This window comes from Uloborus diversus, chromosome 1, assembly GCF_026930045.1.
Source record: "Uloborus diversus isolate 005 chromosome 1, Udiv.v.3.1, whole genome shotgun sequence".
In the NCBI taxonomy this organism is placed as follows: Eukaryota; Metazoa; Arthropoda; class Arachnida; order Araneae; family Uloboridae; genus Uloborus; species Uloborus diversus.
The window spans coordinates 230,678,665-230,697,581 of NC_072731.1; the positions used below are offsets into that span (position 1 = coordinate 230,678,665).

Genomic DNA, 18,917 nt, shown 5'->3' on the forward strand with positions numbered 1-18,917 from the left:
ACCTATGTAGACACTTCATGCCTTGCACTAATAAATTGCTTGCATTTTGTTGCTGCAACGTTTTGTCTGTTCAAGTGACAATATTAAATTAAAACTAACGAATATGTTTTCTGTTTCAGAGATACATTTAAAAATGATACTTTCTGACTTAAGAAAGGGACAAATAAATTTTTAAATTCATTTTGAACTGAAATATTAAAAAAGTTTTAAACTGAAATAAAAAGGGTATAAAATCACAAAAATGATTTGTATCAGTTAAACATTGTTTTTTGATTGCACACAATATAAAAAAAAATATATAAAAAATATTTGTTATTACATATTTCTTTTACAAATTAAATATTACCAACAAATTTATTACATCATGATAAATAATAAGTTTTCACTGTCTTAGAAATTTTAACTTTATTGAGTGCAACATTATCTATTCATAACAAATTAGGCATTATACAAGCATTTCTTCGGCTCATCCAAAAAACTTTAAAAACTATTTATGCCTTGCCTCCATTCTTTGGAATTAAGTGTTTTAAATACTTCTAATCAATTTAGTATTTTGAAAAAATAATCACACTACCCCCTCCCTCTCCCTCGACCCAGAGAAAAAAAAAATCAAGCCATCTATTTGGCTAAAATATGATACAGTCATCAACACCAAAAGTACCCATAGTAATATAAAACATTGTCGTTATTATTTTTTTAAGTCCAGTCAAACAAAGGGAAAAAGAACTCAAAAGATTACCTTGTTCTGGACAGCATTTCACCCACACGAATATGTCTGCCAACTCCACAAAAAAAATCTGTGATAGTAAGGTCCTTATACCATGAGCTATTTTTCAAGATCCTGTAAAAAAACGAATTTTTACTTTAAAAAATGAAATTATCTACAAAAAATTTGCAATGAATTTTATTTTAAACTTCCTTTTTTTTTTCTTTCAATAGTGCAAGATAAATTACAAAGACTGACACTATTTGCAAAAACCTTCAAGCAGGATGCACATTTCGATTTCATATAAATTTATTTAAAAAAAAATTGTAGCAAAATATTAAATTATTTTTTTTTTTTAAATTGTTATAAAATTGATAAGTTTCATTAAATTTTTCAGTTTAAAGAATCAAATAATTTTTCAAAATATCTAATTTTTCTGAATTTCTTTTCTTTTTTCTGATTAATTTTTTCAAAAGAAAAATACAGTCAATTCGCGATAACTCGAATATTACTATAACTCGAAGTTTTTATCAAGTCCCAACCCCTTTGTCTTTAATTTCATGCTAATTATTCCCAATATCTCGAAGTTAACTTCCTTTAACTGGAAGTTTTTTCCAAGATGACTCGAAAATTTTTTTTGGAAGACCGAAAAAAAAAAAGGAAAGAAACAAGTGACTATGAGAGAAAAATTAATTCACCTTCACTTCTAATTCCTGCACAATAGACCTCTAAAGCAAGAAGAGCACCTGTTGAGCCAATGTGTGATAAAGGGGTTACACATATAGAAATGAGTTAGCTTGTTTTCTTTTGTTGTGCTGTACTTTTTACACTTTGACATGTTGCTGGACTACAAACTTGCTTTTAAGCTGTCAAGTTGACGAGTCAACTGATTATACCTTTATTCAAAGGCTGACCTAAGTTAAGATGCGTTCTCCTTCATTCTTTAGTTCAATTATTTGCTGATAAGATCCTGAGAGACAGAGTGAGTTTTCTTTACAATTAAAGATGTCTAACCAAGTACTCTGTCAATGATATTTAAAAGAAAAAGAGAAACTTCTAAAGTGGTTGAATCCATGAAACCAAATTTGAAAGGAATGAAGATGTGCACCTTTCCTGAAGTAGAATCAGCTCTATTCAAGTGGTTCCAGCAGTATCAAAATCAAAACCATGCTTTTGATTTTTTTTCTCACAATATTTTTGATTAAACTAGCTGCGTGCCCGGCGTTGCACGGGCTACCTAAAAAATGTAAGAGCAGTCCAGTTGATGCTTTTGTAGTACACTGACACTAGTTTCTAACGCGTTAAGGAATAAATAAATGCGCGTAAAGCAAGGTTTAACTAAGGTTAGGTAACTAAAAATAAACTGCATGTAAATCACTCATTTACTTTACGACGTGCACGGTCCTCCTCGAAAATGAAAGTTATGTCATGTGACGCGTATTTAACAATCAGGCTTGAGCAAAAAAAAAAAAAACAGCAAAATTTTGCTGCAGATTACGGCAAAATAATCGAAAAGTAAACAACTTAAACACCCTGATTACAGGAAAAGCCTTAAAACAAAAGCCTAATTTTATTTCTTTATATTCGAGAAAAAGAAATGGCAACAGATGTTTCTTTTCAATGATTTTCTTCACGCTGTAAATTTTAATAAAAGCGTTCATCCGGAAAGTTGAGTTGAAGCACTGAATAATAATTTGAATGGAGGAAAGCCTTCGAAAAATATGGATTTTATTTTGAAATCTAAAAGTCATAATTAATAATTTTTAATTGATATCTCCGCTAATTATTATCGGAGGATTATGTTAAATAGCCAAACATGAAGGCGGGAAGATGACGAATCCATCGATACCTGGTTAGATGCTCAGTTCACTGTCGTTCGGGAGAAGAAGCTTGGACATAGATAGATAGATAGATAGATACTCAGATTTTATATGTATAAGATTGTGCACATTGTGCTTAAAAACTTAAGTTCTGTAACTTTCTCTGTTGTATGTACATATTAATTAAAATATTCGATGTTTTTTAATATTGAAAGTCGAAAACCGAAGCTAGCGGTAAGTCGAACTTCCGATAAGTTGAAGTTTTTCGTCAGTACTTTTAGGTTCGAGTTATTGTGAATTGACTGTAATAAAAAAAAAAAAAAAAAATATACTGGAAATAAAAACAAAGAAAAGGGAAAAAGAGCAAGATAAGTTTTTTTTTTAAGAAGGTGAGATTGGGTTACCTAAGTTCTCCTAATTTACAATTGCTCTTCTTCTTTGGAATTACATATTTCTTATGATTTTCAAATATTTGAACAATATTTTGTTCAATTGATGTAGCATTGATGCTAATGATATCTTCAGATAGAACATTTCTGTCTGCTTTATGTCCACTAGGATCTCCAACTTGAGCAGTAGTGTCACCTATCTTAAAATAAAAATATTAAACATGAAACTTCATTTAGTCAAGAATATTCTTCAAATATGTAGCATACATATTTTGTACAGATATTGTAGGATGTATTAATGCTTTTGTTGTTTTGTCCAGAGAGGTCTTTGTAGACACTGCAAACATCAGAACTTACTACTTAACCATTTCGAGATAATGCATCAATGACTTTCTGAGCAGGCCCGGACTGGCACGCTGGGCAACCGGCCACATGGCCGATGCGCCCCTACGCCAGAAAAATATTTTTTTTTTGTTTTGTTCAAAAATATTTTTTAAAAAAAATTATTCCCCCCCCCCCTTTCTTTTTGTTACTAAAAAAAAATTTTTTCCCCTTTAACTGACGATTTTTCTTCTCTTTTTCCTGACACCTCGAAATTATTAAGTACAAAAGTTTTACGGTAATAAGTCTTTTAGCTAATCACTGAAGAACCTGGAATTATTTTGCCTTTCTTTTCAAAACTTGTTCCTTTCTTTTCAATCATTGTCACTGCTCACTGGTGCGACTTTGAAGGTTATTTGGGGGTCAAAATCCTTGTTCCCCCATTGCCTTGAACAGGGGTCTTGACGAGTAAATCATAAATTCTAGGAACCGCTGATAGCTTACTCAATACGCAGAATCACCTGCGAAATTCTGGCGGAAATTTAATAGAGGCGATTTGGAGTGAGGAGAGCGGGTAGACATGAAAGAAGATTATTCAGCTTTTTTCTTGGGTGCTTGCTGAAAAGTAATAATCAGTTGTATATTACGCTACCATTTTTAATAGTAATTTATATTTTGCCTTCCTTTTTTTCTGAAATAAAAACTGTATAGCTTGTTTTGTTTCTGTAACAGTGTATCAGGACCGCAATATTTTCTACTGCAATTTTAATCATCAATTTTCTTGCTGTCGTATCTCCGATGGCATTAACACAGTTAACGAACATCTCGAGGTGACTCATCTTTATTTGGCAGAAAGCAACATCCTGTAGCGCCCTTTTGCCTTCTAAAGAGCCCTGCAGATTTTTTTTTCTTACACAGACAAACACCCCATACCTGTAATAATTGCTGTTTTAACGCCCGGGTGCGCCCTTTTGTCGTCATACTAAAGCGCCCAGCAGCCATACTGTGACCCCCCCTCTTTTTTTTCAGGTCTTTAAAAGAATAGTTTTTGAAGGGCCCGTTTTTGCGATCATGAATTTTAAAATCACTTAAAAAGACATTTTGAGACATTGAAAAAAAAAAAACATTTTCAGAGAAGAGAGCTCTTTAAATCTAGAATCAAGACAAACATTCCATACCTACAATCGTTAGTTAGTCTCAAAGTGCCCTGTTGCGTTTGTAGATGCGCCCTCAGTTTTTTCAATTCACGTTATCGCGACAACTCAACAAAAATGTCTTTTTTCCATGTTGCGGAGTCAGAGTCGAAGAGCAGAAGTTGGACTGATTTTGGGGTGAAGGAGTCGGATTCGGGAGTCGAAGGTTTAAAATTTCAAGAGTTGGAGTTGGAGAAATAGTCGTTCATTTTCCCCCTGAAGTCTGCAACTCTGCCAGAGCTTGCGGAGTCAATGTCGGAGTCAAACTGTTTTTGGGGTAAAGGAGTAGAAGTCGAAGGTTCTAAAGTTTCTGGAGTCGGAATCAGAGCCGTAGTCAATTTTTTTTATTCGACGCCGCAGCCCCGCTTTTTTCCCTTGAAAAACTCCCCCCCCCCCCCACCTCCGTTTTTCAGGTCTTTAATCCCATTTTTTATATACTGTCGTACGCTACAAGTTTCTTGAAGGGTCCATTTTTGCTATCTTGCCCCCAACTGTATAGTCCCCCCCCCCCCCCCCCCCGAATGACTATTCTGTTAAACGAGTGATTGTTTGTTTTTAACTGCTTCAATGTCTCTACCTTAATTATGAGTTCATTTGTTTAAATTGTTTAAATTTATTTGTAATTATAAGGTTTTGATCAGTTCTGAGGAAATTTTAATCCTGATTTTTATAATAATGTTGAAAATATTTTCAACTTTTTAATTTTGAGCACACATTTTTAATTTATTTTTTAAAAATATTCTTCTGTCACTCGAACCATAGGTTTTTCTGTTATGTCTCCCCCCCCCCCTACTGCAGCGTCTGCGGGTACGTAGATTTGGGTCTGCCCCAGAAGAGGACCTTTCTAGAAAGATCTGTTTTTGCCATCTTGAATTTTGAGACAACAGAAACTTCTTGCAATTTACAATGAAAAATATATTGACGAACTATGCGAAGTCAAGAAATGAGACAACTTTTATCATTGTGTGATAATTTATTAAATTATTCCTCCAAACTTTATATTTATAACCTTTTACATTTTTGAGGGAAATGTCCGTTTTTCCATTTTAATCATTATCTACATATATTATTAATTCATATCTTCTCTTACCTGATTCCACAATCTTCATTATTGATTTCAGCTCATTTATTTATTTTGTAAAATTTATTCACAATTATTTATAGATTTTCCGTTACTTGCAGATAGCATTATATTACATTCTTATGTTTAGCCATGTTACTTTAGCTTCGGATGTGGTCATAATTTTGACCAAAAGAACGATTTCTTGTAGACTTTGGTACGGTAATCACAATTTTTAAATTATACAGCCAAAAAAATCATATTTTCCTTTTATTATAATAAAATATTTAATACTAGCTGTACCCTACGTGCGTTGCTACGCCAACAAAAAAATACATCATTATACTGATTTTCATGACAATAGGTTGAACGGGACAGAAGTTGCTACTCTGCAGTGCCACCTGGTGGCGAGTGACTTTAATGAGCATATTATGCACCTTCTCCGTGGAAAAATACATATATATAGCAATTTTCATAATAATCGGTCCAGGTATCAAGTGAAGCCGTGACTATACTCAAATTTTGCACTCATGCAGTTTGCAAGAGCAATCAATCGCTAAAAATATCAAATAGAAAAACTTTTAAATCCCCCCGTTGCATGAAAAGCCATAAAACAATAAAGAAAGAATTTATTTGTTCAAACTCAAGAAGAATGGCAACAGCTAACTTCTTATCAATGAGATCTTTCACGCGAATTAATTTCTGCAGCCGATAATTTTATTCGTATTTATCCAATGGATTGTGACTTAAATTGGAATAAAAAAGGAACTATCGATCGGAGTTTTTTCGAACTGGTCTATAAACATCCCCAGTACCAAAAATAACAAACGGTGAAAGTTTCAGCCAAATCTGCCGGGTAGTTTTTGAGTTCATGGATGACATACAGACAAACATTCATTTTTATATATATAGATTGTCAGTGGTGTATCGGGAATCAATACTATTTTAATTCGTTCAAAAGAAGCAGGAAAGTCAATGAAATGTAATCAGTTGAAGTAAAAATGTCATAAAAGCTTTACAGGCTCCTTTTGCAAAATTTATATGAAATTATTAAAAGATTTTTGGTTGGAAGGCAGTGGCGCAACAGGAAGAGGGACCCACAGCCCCCCCCCCCCAGGATGCTGAGCTAATTTTTTTTTTTTTAACTATTCTTTATTATTGAAGAGGAAAAAAGAACACATATAATGGGAAAACAAAGTGTAAATTTTAATCAAAAAAATAATTCTGTTCGGGGGAAAATCTTAATTTCTTTTAAAGAAATCTTTGAATTAAAAATATTTAATAGTTGCAGCTTATTGGTCAAGTTCAAAAATCGCTAAAAGTTGCGTTTTGCGAGCTTTAATTTCGAAAAATTTCTCGCCCTAGTATACCAAGATATGGTTCTTCAATCGTGTTTTTAAGATTTGAATTTAAGAAAATATACGAGCAAGGGTTTCCGAACCGCCTTCCTCTAATATAAAAAAAATAGGTTCTTTAAAATCACACTCACCTTTTTACACACACACCGAAAGTTGATGTAAGCAAGAAACATAAGCATTTTTTTTTCTCCTCCCACGCTCTGCCGACTGCAATCATTGATTTGTATATTAGCAATATTTACTGTGTATTATCTTAATTTTCTAACGATTATATATATCTTTATGATATTTATCTTTTATAAGCTTTGTTTGTCTATTTTTTTCTGATATTTTTGTAGTTCCAATTTACCCTTAAAAGGCTTCAAAATGCAGAATTTTACATCATTTTTTCGAAATTTTTCCGGGGGAGAAAGCTTTGGACCGTAATTTTAGAGCATTGCATATCTCACTTAAAGGGAAACCCTGCACTACTCTCCTAATAAAGACCATTCCCCCTCTTAAGGTCAATAAAACATAAATAAATAAGTAAATAAATAAATAAATAAATAAAATAAAACAAAAAAAAAAGATCGCAGGCAAAACATTAGAATCCCAAGAACGAGGACTCCCCTCCCCCCGAAAATATCCCCAAAACACCCAAATAACAATTTTAATGCCCCTCTCATGGAATCATCTATGCAAGAAGTTTTGTAATTAGTAATGAGCAATGACACATGAAAATATTTTCACCCACCATTTACCCTCCTCGTTGTATACATCTACAATGAGTAGATAAGTACAGAAATATCTTGCGCCCCTCTGAAGTTCCAAGGTTTGCACCCCTCTGAGGGGTCCAGTCCGGCCCTGTTTCTGAGGATGTAGCTAAAAGAAAATTTTCAAAAAAAAAAAAAAAAAAGAAAAACTAAATTGTGACCCAGAAAACAAATTCCTAAAACTTGGCTCAAACATTTTACTCAAAAAAAAAATATCTTTGAGTCCCTCTTTAGTTAATTCTGAGAAAGATATTCAGAGCATTGTTTTCACACTATTAGTTCTTCAATATTTTTGAGTTGAGCCAGAACTTCAAACTACCACCCACACTCATCTTTCTTCAAGTTTTTATATTAAGTTTTAACAAAAAGAAAACACCAAAATGGGATGAATTGGTTGCCTCCCAGAAGTTGTTATATGGTGCAAGGGCATGGTTTGCTGATGCCATGGAGATCAGCAAACCAGGTCTTTATGAAGCACCCTCTTTATGTCTTTTTCAGAATAGATCAAGTGAAAGACTAAGAAATGGCGAAAATTTAAACATGGTGGGAACCAAAAAAAAAAAAAACAGTAATCTTCTTTTGAGGTCATAGGCATATTGTCAGTGCATGCACTTTTCAGTCTATACTGGAGGTATAGTTTTAAACTAACGTCATATTTTTTTTAAGTGCAAGCACAAACTGACTAAGAAATTCAGGCTGGCAAGAAAATGCCTGATTGTCTGTTAGCACTATTTGCTTTCAGGAATAGAAAATAATTAATTCAAGACCATTAAAGGAAATACATATTTTGGGATTAACATTTGAAAACATGCTTGAAATACTTACAACAATAAGAGTTCTATAACCAGCTCTTTGCCAATGAAGCAATGAGATGAGTACCAGCAAATTACCAATATGCAAACTATCAGCAGTAGCATCAAATCCACCATATGCACATGGAAGTCCTTGGCATGATATTTCACTAGATAAAAAAAATGTACAGTATAACCATCAATATATATACATATCAAGGACGGATACAAGGGAGGGGCGATGGGGGCGATCGCCCCCTCCTTGAGCCGAGAGACAGGAAATTTCTTCATGTATGTTTTCAATACTGAAGTTTCAAAACCGTACTTCTACATAATATTCGATGATGTTAGAAATAAGGGAGCTCTTTCCAGGAATTTTTCCGGAATTGAAGTCTTTAAAACGCAATCGTAGCACATCTCTTATTACTCTGGGGATAGGGGCACGAACTTTCTACAGGAATATTTTTGAAATTGAAGTTCCGAAATCTCAATTTTAGACGATAGATGATATTAGGGATAGGTAAACGAGGGGTTCAATGCACTCCTTCGAAAGTTTTTAGAAATTGAAGTTCTAAAGAGTAAAGAGTGGAAACAATCGCCCCCTCCTTGAACATTTTCTGGATCCGCCCTTGATACATATATACAATCAATTCGCAATAACTCGAATCTAAAGGGGCTGACGAATAACTTCGACTTATTGGAAATTCAACTTACCGCTAGTTTTGGTTTTCGACATTTTAATATGAAAAACCATCAAATATTTTAATTAATATGAACAAACAACAGACAAAATTACAGAACTTAAAAGTTTTTAAGCAGAATATGAACAGTTTAATCAAAAATATTCACAGAAAAATCAAAAGCATGGTTTTGACTTTGATGCTGCTGGAACTACTTAAATAGAGCTGATTCTGCTTCAGGAAAGGTGCACATCTTCATTCGTTTCAAATTCGGAATCGTGGATTCTACCGCTTTAGAAGTTTTACTTTTTCTTTTAATATAATTGACACAGTAATTGCTTAGACATGCTTAATAGTAAACAAAACTCACTCCGTCTCTCAGGAACTTATCAGCAAATGATGAAACTAAAGAATGAAGGGGAACGCATCTTAACATAGGTTAGGCTTTCAATAAAGGTACAATCAGTTGACTTGACAACTAGACAGCTTAAAAGCAAATTCATAGTCCAGCAACATGGCGAAGTGTAAACAGTACAGTACAACAAAAGAAAACAAGCTAACTCATTTCTGCACGTGTAACTCCTTTATCACACACTGGCTCAACAGGCTTCTTGCTTTAGAGGTCTATTGTGCAAGAATTGGAAGTGAAGGTGAATTAATTTTTCTATCATAGTCACTTGTTTCTTTTTTTTTTTTTTTTCGTTCTTTCGAAATAAATTTCGTGTCATCTTTGAAAAAACTTTGAGTTAAAGGAAGTTAACTTTGAGATATTGAGAATAATCAGCATGGATTTAAAGACAAAGGGGTCAGGGCTTGATAAAAACTTCGAATTATAAGAATATTCGAGTTATTGCGAATTGAATGTATATATATATTAGGGTTTCCCCCCCCCCCCCCAAAAAAAGGAAACGAAAATCGATGTTTTAAGTCGCACATGCTCTTATATTTTTCCTTTTAGGTCAAAACAATTGTAAAAAAAGTTTCTTATAATTTTAATAATGGCAACCTGTGCTGGCTTATGCCTGAAAGTGTGTGTCCTACGCTGCCGTGCTAAGTACATATGTGGTATCTACAGTCGAGCTCAAACTGAGAAATTGATGAGTAAAGTTTTACTACTCGTTTCTTTGATTTGGGGCTTAATTAAATGTTCAACTCGCGGTAGTCGTTTCGTAAGTAACTTATCTAAACTACGTAAAAGCATATTTTCATAAAAATCTTTATTTAAAATTAATGAATGTAGTTACAACAAATTTTCTCTACAAAAACTTTTCATATACTAGGTTAATTTTCACCGTAAGTGACTATTACTAGTCATTTTTAGGGTTATCTGCACAGATACGACAAAAATAGCTTAGTAAAAAGCGCTTAGTATAATATTAAATAATACTGAAAACATCTGCTTTATTTGGAGTTTGCTGTCGCTTTACTTTGTTAATACAAATCTAACAGAATCTGCTTTCTGAAAAATACCATTTTCAAGATTTCGGACATTTAAAACTATTAACCATAATAATTTTCTGTTCTTTATATTCAAAGAATGTGTTGATGCTATCATTTATGTTTTATTTTCTAGATTCAATTTTTACAGACCATTAAGATAATTTTGACAGCGGACGATACTTAAAACAAATATAAAACTGGCCATAGAACGAAATGTTTTTTCTTTTTTTGCATAAAAAGAATTAGTTATGAATATTTTGCACGCATTTTATTTTTAAGAATTTGCATTTTGAATAAAAATGTAAATAGAAAAAAATTAATATTTACATGAACATTTATGCAAAGTTGTATAAGTTTTCATTATTGACCTGTATCAACTATTCAAAGCTAATTAATTTTAGTACTCTGTTACAATCAACTGCTACATTATTAAATATGCTGCTTTTCTAAGGCGTAAAAGTTGTATCTACGCAATTACTAAAGAAAAAAGGATAACTGCTCAGATACCACTTTAAAAGCTTAGTATTTGTCACTCACATTCAAATTGCTTTAGCGAACTACCCAAAATATGCAGATACCACTTTTTGCTAAAGCTTTTTTAATATTTTGTGTTCACAAATCGCCACAAAACATTAGATTTAGGTAAATGTAATTACTAATGGACCACCCGATGACAATAATTCAATTTTGACAAAATGTGCAGATACCTCTGTATAGGCTTAGCATGGCAGCACACCAAATCAAATGTTTTTTTCTTCAGAAATTTGAAATTTCATGGTGATAAAACGTTGTCCTTATAGCCCCACGTGTACCACAAAAATACTTATCCAAATTAAAAAATACTTAGGTGTCCAGCAAGAGGCATAAAATTTGTAATTTTCTTTAAAAAAAAAAAAATTTTTTTTTTTTTTGATACATTTTTATGAAAATGTGAAATATATTTAAAAAATATATAAACAGTAAACTTGGTGATTAGCACTAAATAGACATTTTTGCTCTCTTGCAATAATCAAATATGTCATAGTACTCAAAATATGGATTTTTTTCAAGTTTAAGTTAATTGTTTCATTTTAAATGTATTATTTTTTTGATTATTCATTTGCAAATGTTGATTTGAAAATGTGTTCGCTAATAATTTTGGAACTTGATATTTTATAAGAAATGTATACGTAATTTTTTAAAAGACAAATCGAAAAAATCCATTTTTTGTAGAAACTTTAGATTTCCTGATCGACACTCAGGGTTCAAAAACATAACATTTTCAAAAATATCAAAAACATTCGATATTCTGATATATTTCGGATATACTGATACATATCCGATATTTTCAATCAGTGCAAATTTAAGTCATTAAATAGTAACTGCTTCCTCAAATCACCGTTGTTTATTTTCCTATGTCATTATTATAATGAATCAATTTTAAAATTAATGTTTTCTTTAATACTTACATTCATAAATATCCATTATATATAAAAATTTGAGTACTTTGAATGGCATTTAAGTATAAATGATATTTATAATCATTTGTAAAATTTGATAATTTAAGCTATCAGAAATAAAATATATAGCATAATTATACATTTCTATTAATTTTAATTGAATTACTTACGCATTAGATGCTTTACTCACTTTTCTTTGGTTAACTACTTTTACAAATTTTATATATTTCAGAAATAAAAAATAAGCATTAGTCGGTACACATCCATAAGGTTTTTTCTGACAAATTAAAATTGCTACATTACTAATAATTTTATGAACAGAAAATAAAGAAGGAATATAATAGTATTTACATTACATCATGATATATATCGACCAAAGTATTTCAAGCATTATCGACCATATGAAGATATGAATCGACTGATATATATCGGCGAACCCTGTGGACATCTAAATATTTTTGTATTATTTGGCGCTATAGGGTCAAGGTTTTATCGAAATAAAATTTAAGTTCAAAAAATTTTTTTTTTATTTATTCAGCCTAGTAAACAGGGCTGGTTTATATACTTGGGCACAAGTCGGCACAGGTTGCTGTCGTTCAAATTATATGAAACTTTTTTTTTATAATTATTTTGACCGAAAAGAAAAAATATTAGAGGGTGTGCGACTTGAAACATCGACTTCCATTTGTTTGGGATACCCTAATATATACAGTGTGTCCACGTTTAACCTCCATGACCCCTATTTTCACAACCGTTAGAACTAGATGCATACTTCCCATCACAAAAGTGGTCGTAATTAAATGCAGAGTTAAACTATGAAAAGCTTGAAGAGAAAAAAAATAAGTGAAAAAAATTTGAAATCTAAGTTTTTATATTGTCACCTCCAGGGGCGTGTGCAGAACTGCAGTAATGGGGGTACCACACTAAATCAGGGAGCCTGGAAATTAGGGTAACCACCAGAATGGGCAGGGCCATGGCAAGGTCAAAAAGTTAGGTAAGTGTATGAAACTGGTGGCATCTGAATATTTTCAAAAAGCAACTTAAATGAAAAGAGAGCTAGAGCATTTAGCTTCTGGTTTAAAATGGCATCACAGAGTCAAAACTAGATCTGAGAATTAGAAATATGAACCTAATTGTGAACAAAATATTCACTCAAAAATTGGGGGGACGGGGGGGGGAGGGATAGTTCTTCCCAGAGAATATTTTAAAATTGTAGTTTTGAAAATGCATTTTAGACTGTCCTTGATAATACTATGGAGAAAGGTTCAGGGGCGCTTCCCCTGTACATTTTTTTTAAATTAAAATTTTTAAAAGCACATTTGTTATCTCCAATCTATGTTGAGCAGTAGGGGTTAAGGGGCTCGCCTCCAGAAATTGCTCAGAATTGTAGCTCTAACAATGTAATTTTAGATGATCTTTGGTGGTGTGGGTGATGAAGAGAGATTCGGACGTGCTGCCACAGGAAAATTGGGACACGAAATTGATGGAAGATTTTGAAACAAAGTTTAAGACGATCTTCAATGATATTATGGCGAGAGAGGAACTCTCTCTCAGAAAAATTTCAAAGTTAGCTTTTAAAATGCAGTTTTTAGGGGATCTTTGGTAATGTCAGTGGGCAGAAAAATTCACGGACACTCCCTTGAAATTTTCCGAGATTGAAGTTCCAGAACTGTAATTGTAGATGATCTTTGATGATGTTATCAAATTTTTCGAAAGTGAAGTTCTAAAATAGAAATTTTAGAAGATCTTTGATGATATTGAGTTGAGAAGTGGTTTAGGGATCCCTGGAAAATTTTACAAATTGAGGTCTTAAACAAAATTTTAGAAGACAATCATAAATGATGAATAGGGTGCGTTTCTCGCGGATTCGAGTAGAGCTTTTTCTCGGGGATTTTAGTAGGAGCACTTATCTTGAAACTTTTCGGAATTGATATCTTAAATATACTATTGTAAGCCATCTCTAAAGAAGATAGTGAAAAAGATGGGGCTTGGTAACTCTCCCCCGGAATTCCTTCAAAATCAAAGTTTCAGGAACGATCTTCTAGGCTACCTTTATAATGTAAAATGAAGTGATAAGTTTCAGGGCCTTCCATCCCTTCCCTTTCTTTGCCATGTCCCTGTCTTCTTTTTTGTTTTAATTGTTGATAAAAATATTGTAGAGAGCTCTTCCTTATTTTTTTTTTCTTTTCCCCATTTGAGTGCTTTGGTTTTAAATGATGAAATTTTCAGTTTCCAGCCTGATATTTTTATTTGTTTGAAATACGAGCGTTTGCGGTCTCAGTAAAAATACTTTTAACATTTTAGACTTATGAGGTACCTTTTACCCTTGGCAAGGGCCACACCGTACAGGAGTCGCCCTTGCCAAGGGGGTGCAACAGGAAAAGAGGTCGTAATTAGCCAAGATTATTTCGCAAAAATATTATGAGTTTTAAGTTAATTACTTTAATGATTTTTTAAGAATATTATAACATAAATGAAATACGTGTACAAGAAGAAACGATGAAAGCTTGGTGCGTGATATGCAGAAGCTGGTTAGAAAAAGCTGCCTCCCCAGTTATCCGCAGTCACCTAAGTCTCATTTCAGTCGCTTGCACAGAACCACATTACAGCCTTACATTATGGTGCTTTAATCTCATTTTTTTTGAACTAATCGGGGTACCGCGGTACCCCTGGTGACGCCCGTGCGCACGCCTCTGGTCGCTTCAGAGCAACAGTAAGATATCTTAGTGTTATTTCTAGGATTAGATATCTTACTGTTGCTCTGAGGCAACGGTATGGTCTTAAAATCCTATATGTTGCATTTAAGGAAATCAAAGGCATGAAAAAACAATTCAAGTCATAAAGTTTGAAAAGGGGTCTGTCCAGGATTTTTCACAGGGTCCGTTTTTTGTGAAAAATCAAACAATTTTGTGAAAAATGAATTAATTTTGTGAAAAATCAAAACATTTTGCCAAAAAAAAAAAAAATTTTTTTTTTTGTTAAAACGAAATTTTAGAATTTATAGATGGCACAAACTGCATCAATTAAACTCTTAAAGTTGAACGTTTTCCTCTTCTACATCGAGAAAATCATTCTGGATTTTTTTCTGATATTTTGATATTTGGTGGGGGGGGGGGGCATCGCTCTTTCAAGTATCATTATTTATCTACTTTTCTACATTATGTTAAATTATACTAGATATATTTCTGTACAGTACTTAAAATAATTATAACAAAAATATAAATAAATAAAATAAAATTCAGAATAGGGTTCAGCATTCAACTTTTTGACCCAAGACACTCTTAAAAAGCACAGAATTTCGTTTAAAACTTATAAATTCCATGATTTTAAAAAAAATAAAAAGATATTTCAATTGTTTACCTCTTAACAAAGCGTAATAATCATCAAAAATTCGAAAAATCGGATTCCCATAGCAGATGCAAAGAGATCGCAATTCTCAAAGTGAAGACATCAAAAGTATAAAAACGGCTTGTAAAAGAAATATTTTTTAATGAAATTATTTTAAAATTGCATTTTACAGTCCTATGATAAACATATCATTAATATCTGTGGACACAGTTGACCCAAAAAATAAAATAAAATAAACCATCTATTCAGCATTTTAATTTGTGACTCATAACAGAAAATGGAATTTTGCTTTAAAAACTTGAAATGAGAGTTCTAACAGAAATAAAGAGACTTTTCATTTATTTGAATCCTAATAAAGCGAAGTTAGCTTGAAAAAAGAACAAAATATGATTCTCATATCGGATGTTAAAACACTGCATTTTTCAAAATGTAGACATCTAAAAAAAAAAAACGGTAATTAAAAGAGTTTATTTAAAGTTAATCATACTTGTGTTAGCATCGAAAAATCAAAACCCATATAATTTTCTCCCAGAATAACAATTAAACATCGCACCGCACCCTAAAAAACCCTAAAAATGCAAATATTGACAAGCTGGCTCTTTTCTAATCAAGTCATTATAAAGGTTCAACGCCAGACGCTAAGTGGTGATAATTTTGAAGTTGGTAACCCTATCTGAAGCGATCATATTTTTTCCTCATCCTTACTATCCCTTTGCAGTTCTAAGTTCATTTTGCAGATATATATTGTTTATTAAATCATGAGTGGAGAAAAGTGCTTACCAATGCCTTTTCAGAAAAGTTTACAACACCGCTGCTAATTAGCTGTGATAAAACAAACAACCATTATATTTATTTGGCAGTAGCAATTACTCATCGCTTGCAGGAGCTTCCCAAGAGTGCCGATTTTTTTTTTTTTTTTCAAAATTAGCCGATTTTGTAGAAGCTGATCCCTCTAATTTGACTTAAAAAAAGGTTCCAAAAATTATCGGTTTATATACAGAAATATGCGTTATTTTGCTTTCAGATTTGCTCTTTCAATAAACAACTTATGACCAATCCGATCTTGTTTATCAGAATTTTGTGAAGGGTTCGTTTTGTTTGATCGGGATTTTGTGAAAGGTCCGTTTTGGTTGATCGGATTTTTATGAAGGGTCCGCTAATGGACCCAAATATCCTCTGGCCAGGACCCCTGTTGACATTAGCCCGATCAATACTCACGAGATATGAAACACAGTGTTTTGTAACTTACACCACTGTACACTGGCAGTCAATAAAAATTTTTTGAAGGAAATATAGCAGCTAACAGGGGTTCAAAAGAGCATTTTTTCAAAGTGTATGAACTTTGCAGTGTGTTTTTAAATATCATAGCATATTATTTGCATTTAGTTTTGAATAGCAATGAAAAAAAATAAATACTTTGATTTTCTAATTTGACAACCTGCCATTCTTTTGGAATTACAATAAGTTCCAATACCATCTTTGTATGGTCCCTTACAATTATAAACTGGAATATCTCCTTGAGTTTTTTTCAAAAATGTTTCTAATATTTTAAGTCAAAAGTATTTTTTAAATGAAATACTTTCCCTAAGCATAAGTTAGGGGACCCAGAAACCATGTAAAAAGTTAGAATTCGTATTTTTCAGTTATTTTCTTTATGGCTTCAAACTTTCAACACCTTAACTTTATGCCACATTTTGACCATTTTTGCAAATAGAAATATGCATCTAGGAATAACGACTGCAAAAATAGAGGCCTTGCAGGCTAAGCGGGGAACTTGCTGTATTTCCTATTTCTTTTTTTAAAGGCATATAAGTAAGCATGCCCAACTGCTAAGTGTAAAAAATCCTTTTCAACTGTACTCTCCAACCAAATAAACTACATATTCTAAAAAAAAAAGGGAGGAGAAACAGAAATTTGCAAGCACATTGCAAATAATGAGAACTATATTTACTGATCTGCAGGAAATAGTTCCTTAATAAGTCCTCTTCTTAGCAGCTTATGAAGTAATTCTGATGAACTGTGGCGAGAATAGACATATTTCAGTGATTTCAACACCAGAAGCCTGCACAAAAATAAAATTATAATTAAAAATACATTCTTGTAAAAAATTCAGTAAAGATAACAGCATCATAAAACATTACTTTTAAAGCAGGATTGTGATAAGTTTGAAAATTTTACTCCCGATTTGATCAAGAATTTTCACTTTTATAAACTGCTGCTGCAAGGAATAAGAGTTTGGCTAGATAATTGAATATTGGTTAGCATATGATAACTGAATATTTTGTCTATCTTTATCTTAAATTCTATAAAGCTGGAGAAGGGCAATTTATCGCCTTAAATGAGGAGGCTGGTGAAAATCCAAGCTAATTTAAAAATATCAAGTGTGTAACATCCTATAAAAATTCGATGAAAAAAAAATTTATTCAGAAAAAATATATATAATAATGACAAACAAAAATCCTTATAAAACAAACTTTTGTGTTTTTCCATATTTACAGAAAATTGGACCATTCTCATATATGCGAGTACAAAACATGATGTAATCCAAACTGAAATTCATTGATAACATTTTATTTTTCATTATTTTCGAAAAATTTATTTCTAACACTTATACTTACTATTTTCAAAAATAACACATTTTTAAAATGAAGAGGGATATTTAGGACCCTCAACCTTTGAACTTCAAACAAAAATGGACAATCTGAAATGAAAAATTTTGCAAAAAAAGTAGTACAAAATAAAGTTTTTTTGCACCAAATTCAAGGGATTCATACAGTGAAGAGTTGGATAAATCTCTAAATTTTAGTTGCGTTAGATAAAAATGTGGAAGCATACCAGCTTTCCCCTTAAGCATGTGTGAATGAGATATGTAGTAAGAGGTAAATTGAAAAATCAACCGCCCCCTCCTTGAACAATTTCTAGATCCGCCCTTGTGGTTACTTTAATCTGGACAATCCCCTTGATGAATTTCTTGCTACCCCTCTGATACCTGTTTAAACTGATAGTAACAATAGTGTTTGTTTTTCTTTTGCAGTATTTTTTTGGAAGAAATGCTGGTGGTGTGATATACGGTTTAAACGAGACCAATTAAGGACTCTATAATGTCATGTAAAAGTTTAAAAGCACGTACTATAGTATTCCAGAGTTATTGTAAATACTTTAGATAATATTTTTGCCTTCAAAAATATAAAAGAAGGGCATACAAGAACAAAGTAAGGCATTTTCATAAAGTTTAAAATAGGATTTTACAAAGAAAGCAAACATTAGTTACAACATCTCCTACCTTAAGTTCAAACGGGAACATTTAAATAACGTAGGAGCCGCCATTACAAAAAGGTAAACACAGCTTAACTTTAAAGTTGTAGATAACAAACAGCAAACGAAGAGTTTTTAAAATAATTATTACTATCATAAGACATTCGAGGTTTCAAATCAAATTTATAAATAGCGAAAGGGGAGAAAAAAATGTTTGGTTGAAAAACTAGAAATGAGCAGAGAAGCTTGAACGGAAAATTTAAATTTAACTAATGTTTTGGCGTTTCTATCCCTTAAACAGACAGGATCCGATTACAGATTGGCCAACTAGGTCGTGGCCTAGTGCCCCCATTTTTTAGGGGCCC

The 18,917-nt window shown here is 32.3% G+C and overlaps 1 protein-coding gene across 1 annotated transcript in view; it reads right to left on the bottom strand.

Annotated features, from left to right (window-relative positions):
- The window catches only part of LOC129225758 (tyrosine--tRNA ligase, mitochondrial-like), a 33,638-nt gene extending 15,016 nt beyond the window's left edge, over positions 1-18,622 (bottom strand). Inside the window, exons 1-4 of the mRNA XM_054860262.1 lie at positions 18,581-18,622; positions 17,249-17,359; positions 8,425-8,560; positions 740-841 (exon numbers count right to left, since the gene is read on the bottom strand). Of these exons, the coding sequence (XP_054716237.1) occupies positions 740-841; positions 8,425-8,560; position 17,249 (239 nt within the window). The 5' untranslated portion in view covers positions 17,250-17,359; positions 18,581-18,622. The remainder of the gene's footprint in view (positions 1-739; positions 842-8,424; positions 8,561-17,248; positions 17,360-18,580) is intronic.
- Positions 18,623-18,917: the final 295 nt, after the last annotated feature.